The sequence below is a fragment of the Panthera uncia genome, assembly GCF_023721935.1.
Source record: "Panthera uncia isolate 11264 chromosome C1 unlocalized genomic scaffold, Puncia_PCG_1.0 HiC_scaffold_4, whole genome shotgun sequence".
NCBI lineage: Eukaryota > Metazoa > Chordata > Mammalia > Carnivora > Felidae > Panthera > Panthera uncia.
The window spans coordinates 95669759-95687353 of record NW_026057585.1 but is presented as its reverse complement, the minus strand read 5'-3'; the positions used below and the strand labels follow the sequence as shown (position 1 = coordinate 95687353).

The window sequence follows — 17595 nt, the reverse complement described above, 5'->3', positions numbered from 1 at the left end:
TTTTTTTTTTTTTTTTTAATTTTTTTTTTTTTTTAACGTTTATTTATTTTTGAGACAGAGAGAGATAGAGCATGAACAGGGGAGGGGTAGAGAGAGAGGGAGACACAGAATCGGAAGCAGGCTCCAGGCTCTGAGCCATCAGCCCAGAGCCCGACGCGGGGCTCGAACTCACGGACTCACAGACCGTGAGATCGTGACCTGAGCTGAAGTCGGACGCTTAACCGACTGAGCCACCCAGGTGCCCCAAAGCTTTTTTTTTTTTTTTTAAACCTCCAATTCCTTGCTCCTAATACCATGCTGAAACCCAGAAATATTACTGTGACTTCTTAGTGTTAAAATAAATCTTCTATATAGCCAACTATTGGAACTGAAAACCAGAAAGCCAGAAACCAATAACTCTTGTTCTAAAAAATACCATACCTTAGTTAGTAGAAAAGGTCTTTATCCAGGGGTGGTGCATCATAATTATTTTGTCAACCTGCCCTTCCTGTCACATTTCTCTAAACAGTAAGACAGTTCTCCTGGAGAATTGTCAGCTGGATTTCAGCCTCCCGAGTTTGGTGGTTTTGAGCAGCCTCCTCACTAGTTTTTTATGTCTCAAAACCCCATCCCTTAGCATGACATACCACACTCTTCCCAAACTAACTCCCTTTTCTAGCCTTCTTTGCTATCTCCCTTCGCCAATATGTTTGGTGTGCCACAGTCACACCGAAGTATCAGTGTTCCCTAAAAGGGCTGTGTACTTTCGTGTCTTAGAATCTTTGCATTTGGACTTCTCTTGGCCCGGCACGTCCCTGCACCCCTAATCCCACTGGTAGACTCTAACCTCTGCTCATTCTTCAAGACCCAGCGCAAAGGTCCCCACACCTCTGAAGATTCCCGTGGACCTTGGCGTGTACTGTCCCACTTCTGCCAAAGCAGAATGAGCCTTCCCTGTTCTGTGCTCCCATAGAATTGTATTTATGACTTCATTTTAGCTCCTTCCACATTGCGGCTTTGTGGTGATGGTTGTTTGGTTAACGTTGATTTCTTCCAGTGCAGCATGTTTTCCAGGGGACAGACTTTCTGAAAACCTAGCATAGCGCCTAGCATGCAGTAAGATGCTCAACAAAAGCTTGCTTTACTGAATAGAAATTATTTGACTTGAAGCCTCGATCTTTTCTATTTCCGTACTTAATATCTTTGGGGAATTCTTTCTAGACCAGTATGTAAGTACCAAGGAATCGTGGATGGCAGATTACTGTAAACAGGACAAGGAAATAGACTCGACCACATCAGAAGACTGGATGGGCTCTTCAGTGGACCCTCCATGCTTTGGACAAAGTAAGATTTTTCTCTTCCAGTGTCTGAGTAAATCACTGTTGACCAATGCAGCCATGTTTTATTGAGAAATCCAAATAGAATTGTCATTTTCTCTGGAAAAACCTACAGGAAACTCTGACTGTCTTCTTTAGTTCTGTTTTAATCTCTGCAGGAGACATTTTTCTGGCACAACATATTGAACTTTTGATATGGGCTCTAATTCCTCCACCTTTGTGGGAAAGCAAAGGTCTGTGATACACAATTTTCTAAATTCTGGTAACATTGCATATGAGCTGGCGTGCCTGAAAACGCATCAAGGTCAGCCGTTAGTGAGTGTGTTTCACTTGGCAAAACTTTCCAGTTGATTGGGACTTTTGGACTGGATTTTAAAAACTAACTTTACAGTTTTGTGAATCTAGAGGTACAGAGTTTGGGCATATTCTTGAAGGGAGGGCAGGCAGGATCCCATATGGAAGAAATTGTTAAAAGGAGGGCTCTGTATTGTTCATAAGGAAGAAAAGAATTGAATACCCAGCCTTTTGAAGAGAGGAGTCCGTTTGTTCTCTGTTAACGATATTTTCTTTCCTTAAATTTAATGCCTCACCATGAAGCTCTGATTTCCTTAGAGCTGGGGAGATTGTGACGGCCAACCGCGTGGTCCTTAGTTGTTCCACAAGCCATTGTCCTCCAAATTCAACTCAGCCCCAACTCTTTCAGTGTGGTTTCTTTGGGGAGTCCTGGCCGGGCTTCACATAGCTCATGAATGCTTAAATATTCCATCTGGTCTGCAAACATGTCACGGGAAGATGGATTTTCTTAGTTTATGAAGTATTTGAACTGGTTCGTCTCTCCTCAGGGTGTTTAAGTGGATTTTCTGTCTGCCTTGTATTTCTAGAAGGAGGGACAGGGAAATGTTAGCCATGCTTGCTCTCTGTATTCCCAGGCTGTTGCTTCTGAGTCTCAAGGTCATTGCTTAGGAGCCAGGGCTTTTCAGATAGCCTCAGCCTCGATTCTGGCTCCTCCTCGAACCTTCCCAATTTGCATGTCCAAAGAATGTAACAGTCTCCCCAGAAGACTCTAAGTAATCTTTGTAACATGTAGTATGTCCTAGAGAGAGTGTTTCTGAAGTTGTTACTCCTACAAGGGGATCTTGAATCCCGACCCCGTGTAAACACAGGGAAGACCTGATCTTCAGGATTCTGATGAAGGACTTTCTATTATCCCCACCCTCCCACCTCTTTAAAAAACACTTTCTCCTCTTCCTTTATAGTTAATAAGCTGCCTTATCTGTGTAAAATGCCGGTGCTAAATTAAAGCTGGCTTTTTATTTACTTACAGATCTTTATGGTTACTTAGGCTTACAAAGGCACAGCTTTTTATTTAGACATAAGAGAATATACCTACATTTCCAAACCTCTTTCCTATTGGAGGTTCCTGGGTAGCACCACGTATGGCGGATGGGACTGTATTCCTTCAGCAGGTCAACTCAATTAAAATGGGGCATTTGTTTTGAAAGTCAGTAGACTTGAACCTTCTTGACCTGACCGCATCTCTTGGGTCCTGCTCACGAACATTTAGTCACAGTCCCCCCAAATTTGTGCATTTTCTTTGGGCGGGCTTCAGAACAAGCCCTTGAAAGAGAGATTCTTAATATGAAATCCCACCTGACGCAGCTGCTGGTTTCTCACTGTCTCTTTAGCAGGGGAGAGAAACTAGTGGCCTCATTTTTGACATCATTGTTGGCTCTGTTCAGTAAGGGCTGAGATTCCTGCAGGTAGACGTGGGTGGCATGAGTTTATGAGTTTTGTATTCAAAGGACATTTTATGGAAATATCAAATGTGAATATTCTAAAAGCTTCCATGCTTAATTTCTAATGTAAGTAATATCACGAGATAGCTCCTTGGCAGAGACTCTTTAAACTCGGAACACAGATGGACTCTTTCCCTTGAAATTTTGAGACCCGTGGGGGATTAGCCTTCTGCTGCTACTGCCTTTGCAAAGTGGACTGGAGCACCCAAGTCTGTCCTGACTGGTCTCGGGGACTTTTCCATGCCGTGTAAGAGCATACACGCTTTAAGTGAGAAATCCTCAAAAGGCTTTTCATTCTGTTTAAAGAGAACGTGGACTACGTTTTCTTTCCCCAGTTGAGAAAAAAGAGGGGCGTGCTCCTGTGACACATCGTCCACAGTAAAAGCCAGCATGAAAATGTCTCGCTCACTTTGTCAAGTGCTCTTTTAGCTGTTAGCGGTCACTGAAGGGAATGATCCTGTAACTGCATGATGCTTGCGCTTTTTGTCACATGCTCTCTTTGTGCTAACGTTTTGGAGGTGAGTCTTCTTATTCACTGTATTTATTCTTACCCTCTAACTTTGTCTCTCCTGTCCACCAGGCCTCCCCCTTGTCTACCTTAGAACTAGGAGTACAGCCAGTCTGACTAACCTAGAGCACCAGATCTATGCTAGAGGTACAGTATAGCCAAGCGAGGGCTTGCTTTCTTTTCCTGTTTGAAGAACTGCCTTGTACATCAATTTTCTGTGAATGGGAGCCAAGTGGGACATCCCCAGTTGGGAATGCTGTGCTTTAGTAGCAGGGAAGAGCGCTTCCCACGGAGGAGTACGGTGACCTATCAGAAGCAGGTGCGGTGCTGACTCTTAACGCTGCGTCGTCCATCTGCCCCAGCCCTCAGCTCCGCGGTGTCCGCTGCGCGGCGGTGCAGAAATACCCAGCGCCAGAGGTGATTTCTTACTTCGAAAAGCAAGTAAATGGAGGAAAGCCGCCCTCCATCAGGCAGCGCTTTGTTTATAGAATACCCAGCGAACGTTTATTCTTTTTTTACAATTTTTTACATGTTTTATTTACTTTTGAGAGAAGAGACAGAGCGTGAGTGGGGGAGGGGCACAGAGAGGGAGACACGGGATCCGAAGCAGGCTCCAGGCTCCGAGCCGGCAGCACAGAGCCCGACGCGGGGCTTGAACCCACGAACCCCGAGAGCCTGACCTGAGCCCAAGTCGGATGCCTAGCCCACTGAGCCATGCAGGCGCCCGTCAGTGAGTGTTTATTCTTAGGGCAATGCCAGGGGGTCTGGGGACTAGGAGCTATCCTGGTCAGCAATTGAGCTAAGAAAAAATTTCCCGGTAAATATTTGCTTAGAAACAAACTGATTTCTTTAGCTATAAATTGAGTGCTTCAGAGATAGAAAATAAAATGTTCTTTATTTCTGTCTCTGACCCTTTATTTAAGCTTTCTTGAGAATTTGACTAATGAGTAAATATGATAGAGGAGACCATAAACCTCAAGGATTTGGAATCCCACGATGTTCACTTCTTCACTAGTTTGAAGGAGGGCAGTTTATGGTTTATGTATGTACTTGGCTGACCCCAGATCCTGCCGGGTCGTGATGTATTTTGTAAAAAAGACCATTAGAGCTTCCTCTGTTCAGATCAGGAATATTCATACACGGGGGCAGTGCAGTGGGTTTTTTTCTGCCAGGGTTTTGTGCAGATGGATGTTTAGGGAGAGGATTCACAAAGGAAACCCGTGATTGAATCTTCACTTATTGATGGATTTATACTCTAAGCCTTTCTACCTCTGTTATTTAATCTCTCAGGCTAAGCAAAACCTTATTCCCTGTAGCTGATGAGGACATGGAGGCTGAGAGAGCCTGAGAAATTTGCCTTTATCCACATGACTAGCTAGGAGCAGACCTGGGACTTTAATCTGTTTCTTCTGATTTACAAGCCAGGTCCTTTCTGATAGACTGGATGCTTATAAAGCACGTTTATAAGGGCCACGTTGCTCTGTGAAACAAGTCTAGCAGGCTAGAACTTTCCTCAGCCCCACGAAGCCCAAGTTGGACGTGAGGAGCTTCGGGTTCTCTTGGCCTGTGAAGAAACCAGGTCTGGTCACTAGACTAGAGGCAGATTTTCTGGGGCCACAAGGGAATATGCTATTCTCTCTTGGGTGGACTTGGGAGTTTTGTTCTCTTGTGTCGTGCCAAAGGCAGGTTCACAGCTGATTTGGGCCGTAGTGCAGGAGATGTCAGATTGTCCCCTGCTGTTGGGTTTGGATTTGTGAGCACTCCGTGTATTTTTATTCTCAGAGAAGCGGGCTGCTGAAGCCTGTGCTTTTGTGTGTAATCCACGCAAGAAGCTTGGGGCCCTAAGCAGTGCGCCTCCCCAGGCTGTTTCATTCCAGAGCGGTGCGCTTGCGACTCTCTGGACGTGGAGTCCTAGCACTTCTTTCAGTGTGACAGTGTGATCAAAGCCATTTGCCAGCTGTTCTTTTTTAATCTAATTTGCAAATGGAAACTTACAGTCTGGCTCACAGTAGGCTATGAAGGCACATCTGGCTTCTTTTCCTCCTGGGTCCTTTATCTGCTGTCATAAAGCAGCCGTCTCCCTGCACGCCTGGTGCCTCTCAAGGTGCCACAGTAAGGGCTGTGTGCCCCTGCAGACAGCTCTTAAATCTTTACTCCCCCCTCTGCCCTGGTCACTAGCCTCATGGCTGTTCCTTAATTTTGTACTCGATGAACTTTTTTTTTTTTTTTAAAGCCAACCTTGTGAATTAAGTGAGGCCATTGGTATGAGAGCACGAGAAATGGGTATATTCTGGGTGGTCATCTAGGAGATATTCAAGGAGATGATCACTGCAAGTAGGTGGGGCATCTCTAAAGACTAACTACAGAATTGTGGGGACGCCTTGCAGACCACTCTCATTGGACCAACCGTTTCTTACACTCACTCCCCTGAGCCACTGTCCTTTCGGAAATAGAACTTGCCTTAGCTTGTAATTGCTTTTTTTTTTTTTTTTTTTGCAGCGTTTCTAGTAACTAACTTCTGAAAACTTTAGAAGGCACAAAGGGGAAGAAAAGCAAGCGACTATTTTTTAAAAGGCAGCAGCAATTCTTGACTTCCACGATCCCAGCCCAGGCCTTAGCCTAGCAGTGGGAGAAGGCACGGCCCATTGCAGGTTTCCTTCTTGTTTTGCTGGCCGGAAGCATGTGGTCCTGGAAGATGAATCTAATTTTGCTCTCGTGTTGTCCGTGGGCAGTTGCAGTCACTCCTAGATGTCATTTTCCGCAGCTGCAGACCATTTGGGTCTGGGTCCTTCTTGGGCTCTTTCTCTGCTTTAAAGCTGGCCTCATGGGCAGTGTGAGCACAGGGCCCCTGCCTCTGCGGTTCCTGCCGCCCCCTCCCACTTTCCCAGGGCCACCGGCAGAGGAGACGTGGGCCCTGGGTGAGCAGAGCCGTGCCCATCCTCCCGACCCGCCGGTCCAGGCCAGACCGCACGGCAGGGCAGCGGTGCCGCAGAAGGGTCTCCAGGCACGCTGGGCGCTGGACAGCCACTCCTGGCCGCACGGTCTCCCACTTCTCTGTTTCCTTCCAGTGTTTCTAGTCAGGGCTCTGGGATTTGGTTACTTACGGTTTTGTGATTGATCACCATTTCTTTCCAGTGTCCTTGACAGGAAGCTGTTCTGTGAAAAGAAATCATAGTTTGTGCTCCTTTTGTAGTCCCCGTAGTGCCCACGGCAGATGGTGCTATACATATTATGTTTAAAAAACAACAACGACAACTAAAAATCTCATGTAAAAAGTTTTGGGATAGTAGATTTCTGATCTTCCAGGGAGGGAGGGGGGAAAATATGAATGTAAGAGAATAGAAAAGATGTTTTTATTTTGCTATAATGTGCATAATATGACTGAAGTGTAGCTGCTCTAGGAAGGGCGTCTTTGTTAAAGCGCGGGCGTTTTGGACAACGTTTGAACAAGGATGTGTGCCGTGTCTTGCTATCGTCTGGGTAGGGCCGGGCACCTTCTCCTGAATGCAGGCCCACAAGAGTTGTGGGAGGCCTGGGAGCTGGGAGCAGTCCCTCGTCACAGCCAGTCGTAGGGGGACGGTCGCCACGTAGCAGGCAGCAGAGGACGCGGAGACCCCGAGAGTCCTGTCGACACACCCGTGGTGGCTCTGCGTCTGTTGCCGCAGCCGCCGTCGGCCCCTTCGCACGCGAGACGGTTAGGGGCCCTGTGTGCGGCTGTGGGCGGGGGTCTCTGCTGCGCAGATGGAGGAGGGGTATGCTAACGGCCTCTTCCGTTTGCCCACAGCAGAGGTGAAAACCCCGAAGCGCCGGCAGCCCTTTGTCCCTTTTGCTCTGAGGAATCACACAGGCTGCACTTTGTGGTTTGCCACCCTGACCACCACACCCACCAGGTAAGGAACACCTGCTCCTGTGTGCCGGCCCAGCAGAGCAAGGTGGGCTCCTTCTTGAAGCCCTGGGGATTGTGTTTGAGTCAGTGACTCGCTGTCTTGCTGGGATTTTGTGAGGGAGGTGGAATCTGTGGCCAGAGAAGTAGGTCCTGAGTCTGAAATACCCAGATTACGATCCCGGCCCTGATGCCCATTACGTTTAAGGTAGAAGTCCAGCAGGTTAGGGATGTGAGTATGAAGGTGGGAGGGAGAAGTCACCCCATCTTTTCTCAGTCTCCACCCCCACCCCCTTTGAAAAGAAGCTGTATGTGGTTATTAAACCAAACAGCCTGCATTTTTCTTCCAAGATGGCTTTGAAAACACTCCCCATATTAAACTCCCACCAAGAATTCTTTTCTAGACTTATAGCAATTCACCCCAGATGGAAGCGGGTGGAGTTTGGAGAACAAAGAGGTTACCTGGGCGGAGTGACAGTGTTCTCTACCAGCTTTCTGCCTATGTAGACCTTGGCTCAACCCTCCAAACAGACGCTGATCTTTCCAATTTAGGGAATGAGGTGCGTGAAATAAGTAACAGAATCTGCTGACTCGAAGCCACGTTTCTCCCGCCTCCACTAAGTATGATCATGCTTCAGAGGAGATGTTTGTTTTTTAGAAGCAGTTTAGGTCTGTTCCATTCCAGATAGTCACTTAAAAACTCCCTTTAAAACTCATGACTGAGTTTACACATCTCCCTGTGTACTGGGCTCTGTTGCTGGAGGTAAGTGGCTGTGCAGTGATAGCTTTCAGCTGTTTCTAAAGCTTCACAGAAGCCGTGATGGTCACAAAGATAACTGTAGTTACTGACCTTTTAGTTTATCCTGGTAGCCAGGCTGTATGGCCTTCTTATGTAGATCGAGTGCCCGGAGGGTTTCTGCCCCCAGCACCAAGCTCTGGTGAGAGGGAGTCGAGAGAGAAAGAGGGACAAGCTGGCGTTGTCTGCTTTGGTTCCAGGGCTGCACTGTCCCACAGTGGGAGTCCAGGGCTCATTCCAGAAGGGAATGGAACGTTTCTTGATGATGCTCACAATGTCAGCGAATGGCGGGAAGTCCTCACGGGTGAAGAGATTCCCTTTGAATTTGAGGCAAGAGGAAAGCTAAGACACAGGTAAAGCGTTGTGTGTTCTCTTCCTCCCCACCAAATAGACTGTATATATCTGTATATTATAAAAGATAGTCTCTAATGTTTTACGTTTTCACTTGCCTTTATTAATGATTTTAATGTTTTATCTCTTTTTATTATGATGATGATGTTTTAAAATATTTATTTTGAGAGAGAGAGAGAGAGAGCATGTGTGTGTGTGTGCGAGAGTGGGGTAAGGGCAGAGAGAGAGGGAGACAGAGAATCCCAAGCAGGCTGCCAGCTGTCAGCACAGAGCCCAACGTGGGGGCTCGAACTCACGAACTGTGAGATCATGATCTGAGCCAAAGTCAAGAGTCGGACACTTAAGCGACTGAGCCACCCAGGTGCCCCTAATGTTTTATTTTTAAAAGGTATTTTGAAAATCAGTGTTTCCTTTCACTGTCTTGGAAATACATTTCGTTTCCATTAATTATCCCTTTATTTGACACATGAGCTGATAACCAGTGTGTTTCCCATAATTTGGCCGAAAGATGGAGAGCAGCTGTCAAGTTCATTGTGTCCTAGCCTGGTTTTTATGGCACAGTGGTGACCTGATTTTGTTGTGTGTTGTTATTTGTTGTAATTGAGGTATGGTTGACACAGTGTGACATTAGTTTCGGCTGTACAACCTGGTGATTGGACAGCTCTCCGTTAGGCTGTGCTCGCCACAGGTGTGACTGCCATCTGTCACCACGCAGCGCTTTTACAGGGCCACCGACTATATTCCCTGTGCTGTGCTTGTCTCCCTGTGACTTACTCCTTCCCCAACTGGCATGACATGCTATTCTTAAAAGGTTATCCGAGCACGTTGGTTTTAGCTTTAAGAGACGCACGTGCCACATAGCACTCTTAGCAAGCAAGTGGTTTCAGGAAGCAGGGCCAATAATGATAAGGACTTCTGATTCTAAGGAGGATAAGAATGACTCATCTGGGGAGACTGCTGGCCAGTGCGCTCTTGAAACAGCCAGCCGGAGGACCGGAATAAATGTGAAAGAGGTTCTGTCTGGTTACTGAGAGGTCATAAAATGTCCTTTTGTTTGCAAACATGTTGAAGTGGAAGGGCTATCGGGTGGATAGCGAATAGGTTAAGATTTTAGCATTTGAGCCTCATACCCGTTTTCAAGCAGGGCTGAAATTTAAGAGCTCGGCTTCAGCCTTCCGTGGTCTTCTGCTTCCCTGTGCTTTAAGTCTTTGTGTGCAAACCTGCCCCCGAGTCAGACAGTTCTTCCTCGTGTGTCACTTGTACCAACACATCATTCCCTCGTGGCAGGCCTTCTTTACTTGTGGGCCCCCTCGGTGATTACACAGGAAAAACGGAGCTTAGAAAATCACCGTGCTGGGCACATGTACTGGGAAGCCACGGTAGAATTTCCAGGGATGAGTGGGGAGCATTTTCCTGTTCCACAAAGTTCCTGGAGAAGCCAATTGTAGAAGTGCTGGCTGCATTTCTTAATCAGCATGGCCTCCGTTGTGACAGAAGGGGTTTGACCTCTTTGTCATTTCCGTTTTAGTATACCCGTCCAGTAACGCTTTTCAAGTCCCACTGTTCTGCTTGAATTCATCAAAATAAATGCCTTCTCTGGCTTTTCCAGCTCTTTGGCGCACGGTACCCCCACTCCCTGCCTCCCTCCCCTTTTCCTGTCAGCCCCAAGTCCACTTCCCCATTTCAGGCTTCTGGCTTGAATTAGGCAAAATCTAAAATAGAATTAAATGTGCAATTTCCTCCCGTTCCTCCTGTTCTGCCCCCTGCCTTCTCTGCTCTAGTTTCAGCCGAGGACTTCAGCCCTAACGCTCGGAGGGCTCCGTCTCTCATAACCTGTCTGTAGTCTTGTAGGACCGAAGCCAAACAACTGAATGTGGTTCCAAGAGAAGTAGGGAGCCAAGAAGAAAATGCCATCTTACGCATTTCCGAGAGTACGGTTATGTGACGAAATTGCTGGTGCAACGGTTTTACCACCCCGCTGCAATGGTTATACCTGACGTCGCTTTATCGAGCTTGGGGTGGGGGCTGGTGGGGGGAAGAAGCTGGGCTTGTGCACAGGACTTGCAAAGTTTGTACAAAGGGAGGGTAAACGCGCTCTTGCTCAAGCTTTACGGATCTTGCACTTTTGTTTTAAGTGTGACACCCACTTAAAAATATTCTCCTGATTTTTCTCGCATTAGGTAATCCTCAAAAAGGCTTGGCCAACTGGGTTTTTAGGTCTTTATACGGTAAATCAGATTTGACTCTTTGCTTCCGCTTTCTTACCCTTTTTCCGATTGTGCTTAACATGCTTTCCCGTGTTCTCCTTGGTAGACACACCCACGACCTCCGGATTCATCAGCTGCAAGTGAGAGTGAACGGCTGGGAGCAAGTGAGCCCAGTGTCTGTGGACAAAGTCGGGACATTTTTCCGCTATGCAGCACCGGATAAGAATTCCTCTTCCTCTACGGTGTGTGGCTCTAGAATGGGTATTTAGTGGCACCGTGGTGCCCCGGCCACATGCCCTGAAAGCCAGTCAGACAGGTTAAGCCTGTCACTCTGCTCTAGTGAAATCTTGCTCCTCGTTTCCCCTAGCTCTAGCAGGAAGACCTAAGTATATTTTGGGTCAGTCGTAGGCGGTCGTAGTCAATATGTAGGTAAGCCGCCAGTGGTCAATTTCAGCAGAGAAACGAGATCCAAAATCGGCGGGAACATGTATCACCTCACCTGTGCAGACCCATTTCGTACTCACTTAGCCCGACTGGCAGTGTGCTAATCTGCCGGCCGCGTGTGTACTGGCTCGGCTTGCACGTGCCGTTCTGCTTCCTTTATATACGGCCTTCTTTACATTTCCGTAGTGCTGTTCCTTGATCCTTCTAGTTCTGTGTCTCCACTCTCCTCCCTTCTGGCATAAGGACAGATGTCCACCGTCGTTACTTATTTTCTGATCACACATCCTCTCACACACGCTTGCCCTGACGTGACCCCAGCCTGCAGTCTTTCGGGGTGGCAGGGCCAGCCTGGGCGGTGACGCAGGCGGCCTCCCTGTCTGGGACACGCGGGTAGAGGCTGGCGTTGCAGCTGGCGTGGCCGCCTCAGGGGCTCCCACCCAGGACCCGGTCGTACTTCGGAGGATAACTGCATTTGTTTCGGGGTAGCCAGTGATGAAGAGGAAAGTGCAAAGGCCTCACAGCTTTCCCCATGCTCCCTTATTCATGAAAAATACCCTCCCTCCAAGAACACTGTTCTCTCTCCGCTTCTGCTCTTGTGCCCCGAGTTTCTTAGAAGAGGAAGCCTTCTCTCCAGATTACGTTCCCGCCTAAATTTCCATCTAGTAAGGAAAGGAATCATCCCCCCCCCCCGCCCCCCCAGATACCTTTCTGTTGTATTGATGTGTCCTGGAGAAATTCCGTGTACATGGAATGGTTATAAAATGAATATTGCCTTTTCCATATCCTCTAAGATGTTTTCTCTTCACGATGGACCACACTTGACTGAGACTATTTAGAAATCCCACCCTTTCAAGCACATTACATTGTCATTGAATTTAACGATGCCTGTCATTTGAGGTCTGCGCTGGCTCTCTGACTTTTGGAATCTTTTCTTAGATTGGCAGCCCAGGCAGCAGAACGAATATTATTCATCCCCAGGTTTATGTGAGTATGGTTTTCCTGTGTCACTGCGTTTATTGACTGTATACACTGCGTTTCAACCATACATAGATGTCCTGATGATCCCAGGACTTCATGACCTATGTGTGATTGAAACTGACCTTTGTCCTTTTCTGTTAACAATTACCTTCCTTTTATAAGAACCTGCAAGAAAGCGTTTGAACTAACTTGGTATGTTAGACCTAGCGTTAACAGGGGAGGAGGAGAAAACACCCATGTTGTGGTTCAAGGTCCCCTTCTCTTTCTAAGTTAAAATATAAATTAACCCTCTGTGGCTGTATGCATTTCCTAGGTTTTAGTTGCAAGGTCATAAAAGTAAATAAGAATGAAAAATACTAAGATTTTTTTTTTTCCCATTTGGCTCTTGAAACATCACCAGAAGATGACATTAAAAAACTCTTTTCATATTTGTGCTTTTACTTTCTTCTGACGGTAGTAGGTTTTGAAATGTGAGATTTCAGGTATGTTTAAGAAGCAGCGGTGTCAAGATTTAAAACTATTATTCTTGGGCCTTGGCTCTTTCGGGGATTTGCCAGGCTGGGTCAGCGGAGGCTTTGGTGATGATTTTGGCTGGGATTCTGTCCCTCTGAAAACCCTCCAGAAACTGATAGTTTGTCTTTTCATTGGGCCTTCCTGGAAGTCTTGGTTCAAAACATGGAGGAGCTCTTCATTTTGTTGTTCATTAGTTTGGTTTCCACGTATTGTTTGTTTTAATAAAAAAGTTGGCAATATGAAAAGCTTGGATGTAGTGTCATTTGTTTCTCCATTAAAAAAAAAAAAAAGAAGCACTGTCAGTATGTTCTGGACACTCATTCAAAGAATGGTAGTTGCAGAAACCTTCTCTTTGGTGTACCTGATGTGGGGTTTTATACTTTAAAAAAGGAAAAAACTCGGCACTTGATAGTAAAACAAAACGTGTGTTGGATGTGTGAATGAACACATGGAAAAAGAAAGTAGTGGCTGCAACCCAAGACCAAAAATAAATGACTTCCCTCCGCTCTGTTGAGTTTCGGAACCTCGGTGTCCCGTTTATGAAAGGGTGATTATTGAACAGAGCTGAAAAAGTTGTGAAGAGAGAGAAGTTTGATTTTAAAGCTCTTTGAAATACAAATGTTGCTTCTTCTACAGGCATGCCAACAAATTGTGTATGGGCCTAGAGAGTAATTTTTATGACATTTAGGGGGAAAACGTAATTATTGTTCCTGTGAAAGGCATACCAGTGCAGACAACTCTTTCCCCTACACTCTGTGGATTTTACAAAGACAGGCTCTAATCTCAGAAGACTTCCTTCTGTTTTTCTGTGTGTATTGGGTAGTATCCAGCCCATTGTTAGTGTTGAAGGAGTGTTTCTCGCTTTAATGTTAATCTGAGAGAAAAATACCACAGAAGGTAAATCATCTCATGTTTTTCAAAGTCTTACCTCAGTGTTTCTGAACGTTTGGTTGCTTTGGATGATCTTTACTCCCCTCCAGTAGAGTCGAAAACAAGTGTCGTTCACAGTTTCCATATAAGGGCTGAGGTATAAGAACCCAAGGGCATTAGGGTGATTTCCAGCAGACAGTTTCTTATCAAATTGCAGGAAGCTTGGAAGATTTAATAGGTTATTATGGGTCTTAGTATCTTTATAATGTGTCTAGAGGCCTCGGACTGATTTTTCTTTGTGATACACTTTGTGACACCGCGTCTGAGTAGAGTATCAGTCTTTTTCTAGAAATGTTTAAGATTGGCTACATTCATGGCGTCTATCTGTAGGATATTCATGCCCATTAAAGATGAGTGGTTTTAGGGTTGAATGACTAATTTCACTGAAGGGTTAGAGTAATAAGATGCTTTTGATTTAGGCATCCTAGTTGGTATTGCTGTATTTTGTGTGCTTTTTCACGAGCACAGCTGTGGTGCTTTTATTCCTGTCTTACTCGCAGTTCTCTTCGCTCCCGCCTGTCCGGGTGGTCTTCGCCGTGACGATGGAAGGCAGTGCTCGGAAAGTCATCACCGTCCGGTCTGCCCTCATTGTGAAGAACAGGCTTGAGACACCAATGGAACTAAGACTGGATAGCCCGTCAGCTCCCGACAGTGAGTTTTGACATAGTCTGTCCCCCTTTTATCCTGAGAGAGTCAAACTTTTGGGCGGGAGACCATTCCCCGAAGATGCTGACCCTTGTTTTCTGTGCCAGAGCCTGTGGTGCTGCCTGCCATCATGCCAGGGGATTCGTTTGCTGTGCCTTTACATCTCACTTCTTGGCGGCTACAGGCCCGGCCCAAGGGATTGGGCGTATTTTTCTGTAAGGCTCCTATCCACTGGACCAATGTAGTGAAGACTGCAGAGGTTAGCAGCAGCAAACGAGAGTGCCACTCTATGGACTTGGACAAAAGCCGGTTCTTCAGGTACGCACAGTACTGGGATGGCATGTCAATTTTGCTTTTTTTAAAAAAAAATCATTCTCTCTCTGAGGACCCTTAGTGATTCAGTTGTGCTTGTTTAAAATCTTAAAGTTCTGGGGCGCCTGGGTGGCTCAGTCGGTTGGGCATCCGACTTCGGCTCAGGTCATGATCTCGCGGTCCGTGAGTTCGAGCCCCGCGTCAGGCTCTGTGCTGACAGCTCAGAGCCTGGAGCCTGTTTCAGATTCTGTGTCTCCCTCTCTCTCTCTGACCCTCCCCTGTTCATGCTCTGTCTCTCTCTGTCTCAAAAATAAACATTAAAAAAAAAATTAATAAAATAAAATCCTAAAGTTCTTTTTTTTTTTTTTTTTTTTAAGTTTATTTTTTGAGCGAATGAACAAGCAGGGTAGGGGCAGAGAGAGAGGGGGAGAGAAAATCCCAAGCAGGCTCTGCACTGTTAGCGCAGAGCCCGATGCGGGGCTTGAACCCACGAACCACAAGATCACAACCTGAGCTCAAATCAAGAATCAGACACTCAACCGACCGAGCCACCCAGGCACCCCTAAAATCATAAAGTTCTTATTCCTTAAGTCCTTGTGTTAGAGTTTATAAGGATTCAAGGGTTAATCTTTGGTGGGGGTGGGACTGTTGCTTATCATCTAATATTTATGGGAGAAACCACCAAAACACACATGTAGGATCAGACACTGGTCTGTGTGCATCAGTATAAAGAGAGGACATGTAGAGAGGGAAGAAAAAAATAATACTAGTTCCCATTCCTAAATTGAGAAGCAAAATCCTCGGGTTAGAAGTTTTCATATGATGGATTTCAGAGGAATTTGGAGGAAGGCTCGTGTACCTAGCACTGACTTTCCTTGGGGACCTTGACAAAATTATCTAATCATTTAGACTCCTGTTTGCCCCTTCCAAAGAGAATAAGGAATATGTTTCCAGATTCATTGTTAGATCCTTCTGAACTTAGACTTTAAACTTACCTGGACTAGAGGCTATCAGCTTAGGTTTCTCTGTAGGGAAGTTCGGCATTCATTTAGTGTAAACTTAAGAGGTGCAAGAAGAGTGTAAAGAATTTCAGTATGCCCTTTACCCAGAGTGGCCATTGTTAACAGACTGACAAGGGAGAAATAGGTAAATGCATAGCCATAACGGACTGTTTTCATACTTCTCTGTCAATAATTTGCAAAATAAAAACAATAAAGATACAAAAGGATTTGAACGGTGCTGTCAATCAGCTTGTCAGAATTGACATTTATAAAACACTTTTACCAACAACTCCAGATTGTACATTCACATCAACTGTGTGTGGAATAGTCCTCAAGAGAGACCATCTACTGGGCCATAAAACAAAGATCAATAAATATTAAAAGAATTGAGGGATGCCTGGGTGACTGAGTTGGCTAAGCGGCCGACTTTGGCTCAGGTCATGATCTTGAGGTCCGTGAGTTCGAGCCCCACGTCGGGCTCTGTGCTGACAGCTCGGAGCCTGGAGCCTGCTTTGGGTTGTGTGTCTCCCTCTCTCTCTGCCCCTCCCCCATTCACACTCTGTTTCTCTCTGCCTTTCAAAAATGAAAAAAATCTTAAAAAAAAAAAAAAAAAAAAAAGAACTGAAACCATACATAGTATATCTCATGATCACAATAGAATTAAAGTGAGAATCAGTAACAATAAGATGCCTCTAAAATCCCTAAATATTTGGAAAATTAAACAGTACATTTCTAGATAACCCAGGGGTCAAGAAAGAAATCACAAAGGATATTAAAAATATTCTGAACTGAACAATAATAAAAATTAGACATTAAAATGTGGGGGAGGCAGCAAAAGCAGTTCTAGAGAAAAATGTATAGTTGTTTTGTTTTGAGAAATATGTAGCTTTTAATGCTCTTATTAGAAAATAAGGAAGATGTAAAATCGATGTAAGCCTCTACCTTAAGGTAGAAACCAAAATCAATTAGAAATAAATAGAAAAAGGACATGATAAAAATGTGTGGAATTCAAAAAAATAGAAAAATAGAGAAAATCAACAATGTCAAAGTGGCTTTTTGAAAAGATTACTGAATTTGGTAAATGTCTTATAAGACTGATCAAGGAGAAAAGAAAGAAAACACGAATTACCATATAAAGAATGAAAAGAGGAGACATTATAGATCCTACAGACATTAAAAGGATTAAAAGGAGATTCTGTGAACAGTTTTGTACAGATAAATTCCACCCTTGAATCCTAGAATGACAAATTTCTTTAAAAACAAAGATTACCAAAACTGACACAAAGAAGAGATAGACAAATATTTGATAAAGAAATTTAAAATTTTAAAATAATTTATTACTTTTTAAATTTACATCCAAGTTAACATATAGTGCAACAATGATTTCAGGAGTAGATTCCTTAATGCCCCTTACCCATGTAGCCCATCCCCCCTCTCACAACCCCTCCAGTAACCCTCTGTTTGTTCTCCATATTTAAGAGTCTCTTCTGTTTTGTCCCCCTCCCTGTTTTTATATTATTTTTGCTTCCCTTCCCTTATGTTCATCTGTTTTGTCTCTTAAAGTCCTCATATGAGTGTAGTCATTTGACACTTGTCTTTCTCTGGCTAATTTCGCTTAGCATAATACCCTCTAGTTCCATCCATGAAGTTGCAAATGGCAAGATTTCATTCTTTTTGATTGCCGAGTAATACTCCATTGTGTATATATACCACATCTTCTTTATCCATTCATCCATCGATGGAAATTTGGGCTCTTTCCATACTTTGGCTATTGTTGATAGTGCTGCTATGAACACGCAGGTGTCCCTTCGAAACAGCACACCTGTATCCTGTGGATAAATACCTAGTAGTGCAATTGCTGGGTCATAGGGTAGTTCTAAGGAAATTTAATTTTTAATAAAAAGCTTTCCCATAA

The 17595-nt window shown here is 45.0% G+C and overlaps 1 protein-coding gene across 8 annotated transcripts in view; it reads left to right on the top strand.

Moving 5' to 3' along the window:
- VPS13D (vacuolar protein sorting 13 homolog D) overlaps positions 1–17595 on the top strand; it is a 257455-nt gene that overhangs the window by 94720 nt on the left and 145140 nt on the right. For 6 of the 8 annotated variants that reach the window (XM_049618063.1, XM_049618059.1, XM_049618061.1 and 3 more), the window contains 7 exons: positions 1201–1323; positions 7405–7510; positions 8500–8652; positions 10964–11099; positions 12238–12285; positions 14223–14373; positions 14475–14685. In XM_049618063.1, the coding sequence (XP_049474020.1) occupies positions 1201–1323; positions 7405–7510; positions 8500–8652; positions 10964–11099; positions 12238–12285; positions 14223–14373; positions 14475–14685 (928 nt within the window). Of the gene's footprint in view, positions 1–1200; positions 1324–3692; positions 3768–7404; positions 7511–8499; positions 8653–10963; positions 11100–12237; positions 12286–14222; positions 14374–14474; positions 14686–17595 lie in introns of all 8 variants that reach the window. The other 2 variants (XM_049618068.1, XM_049618062.1) reach the window with 2 other exon arrangements.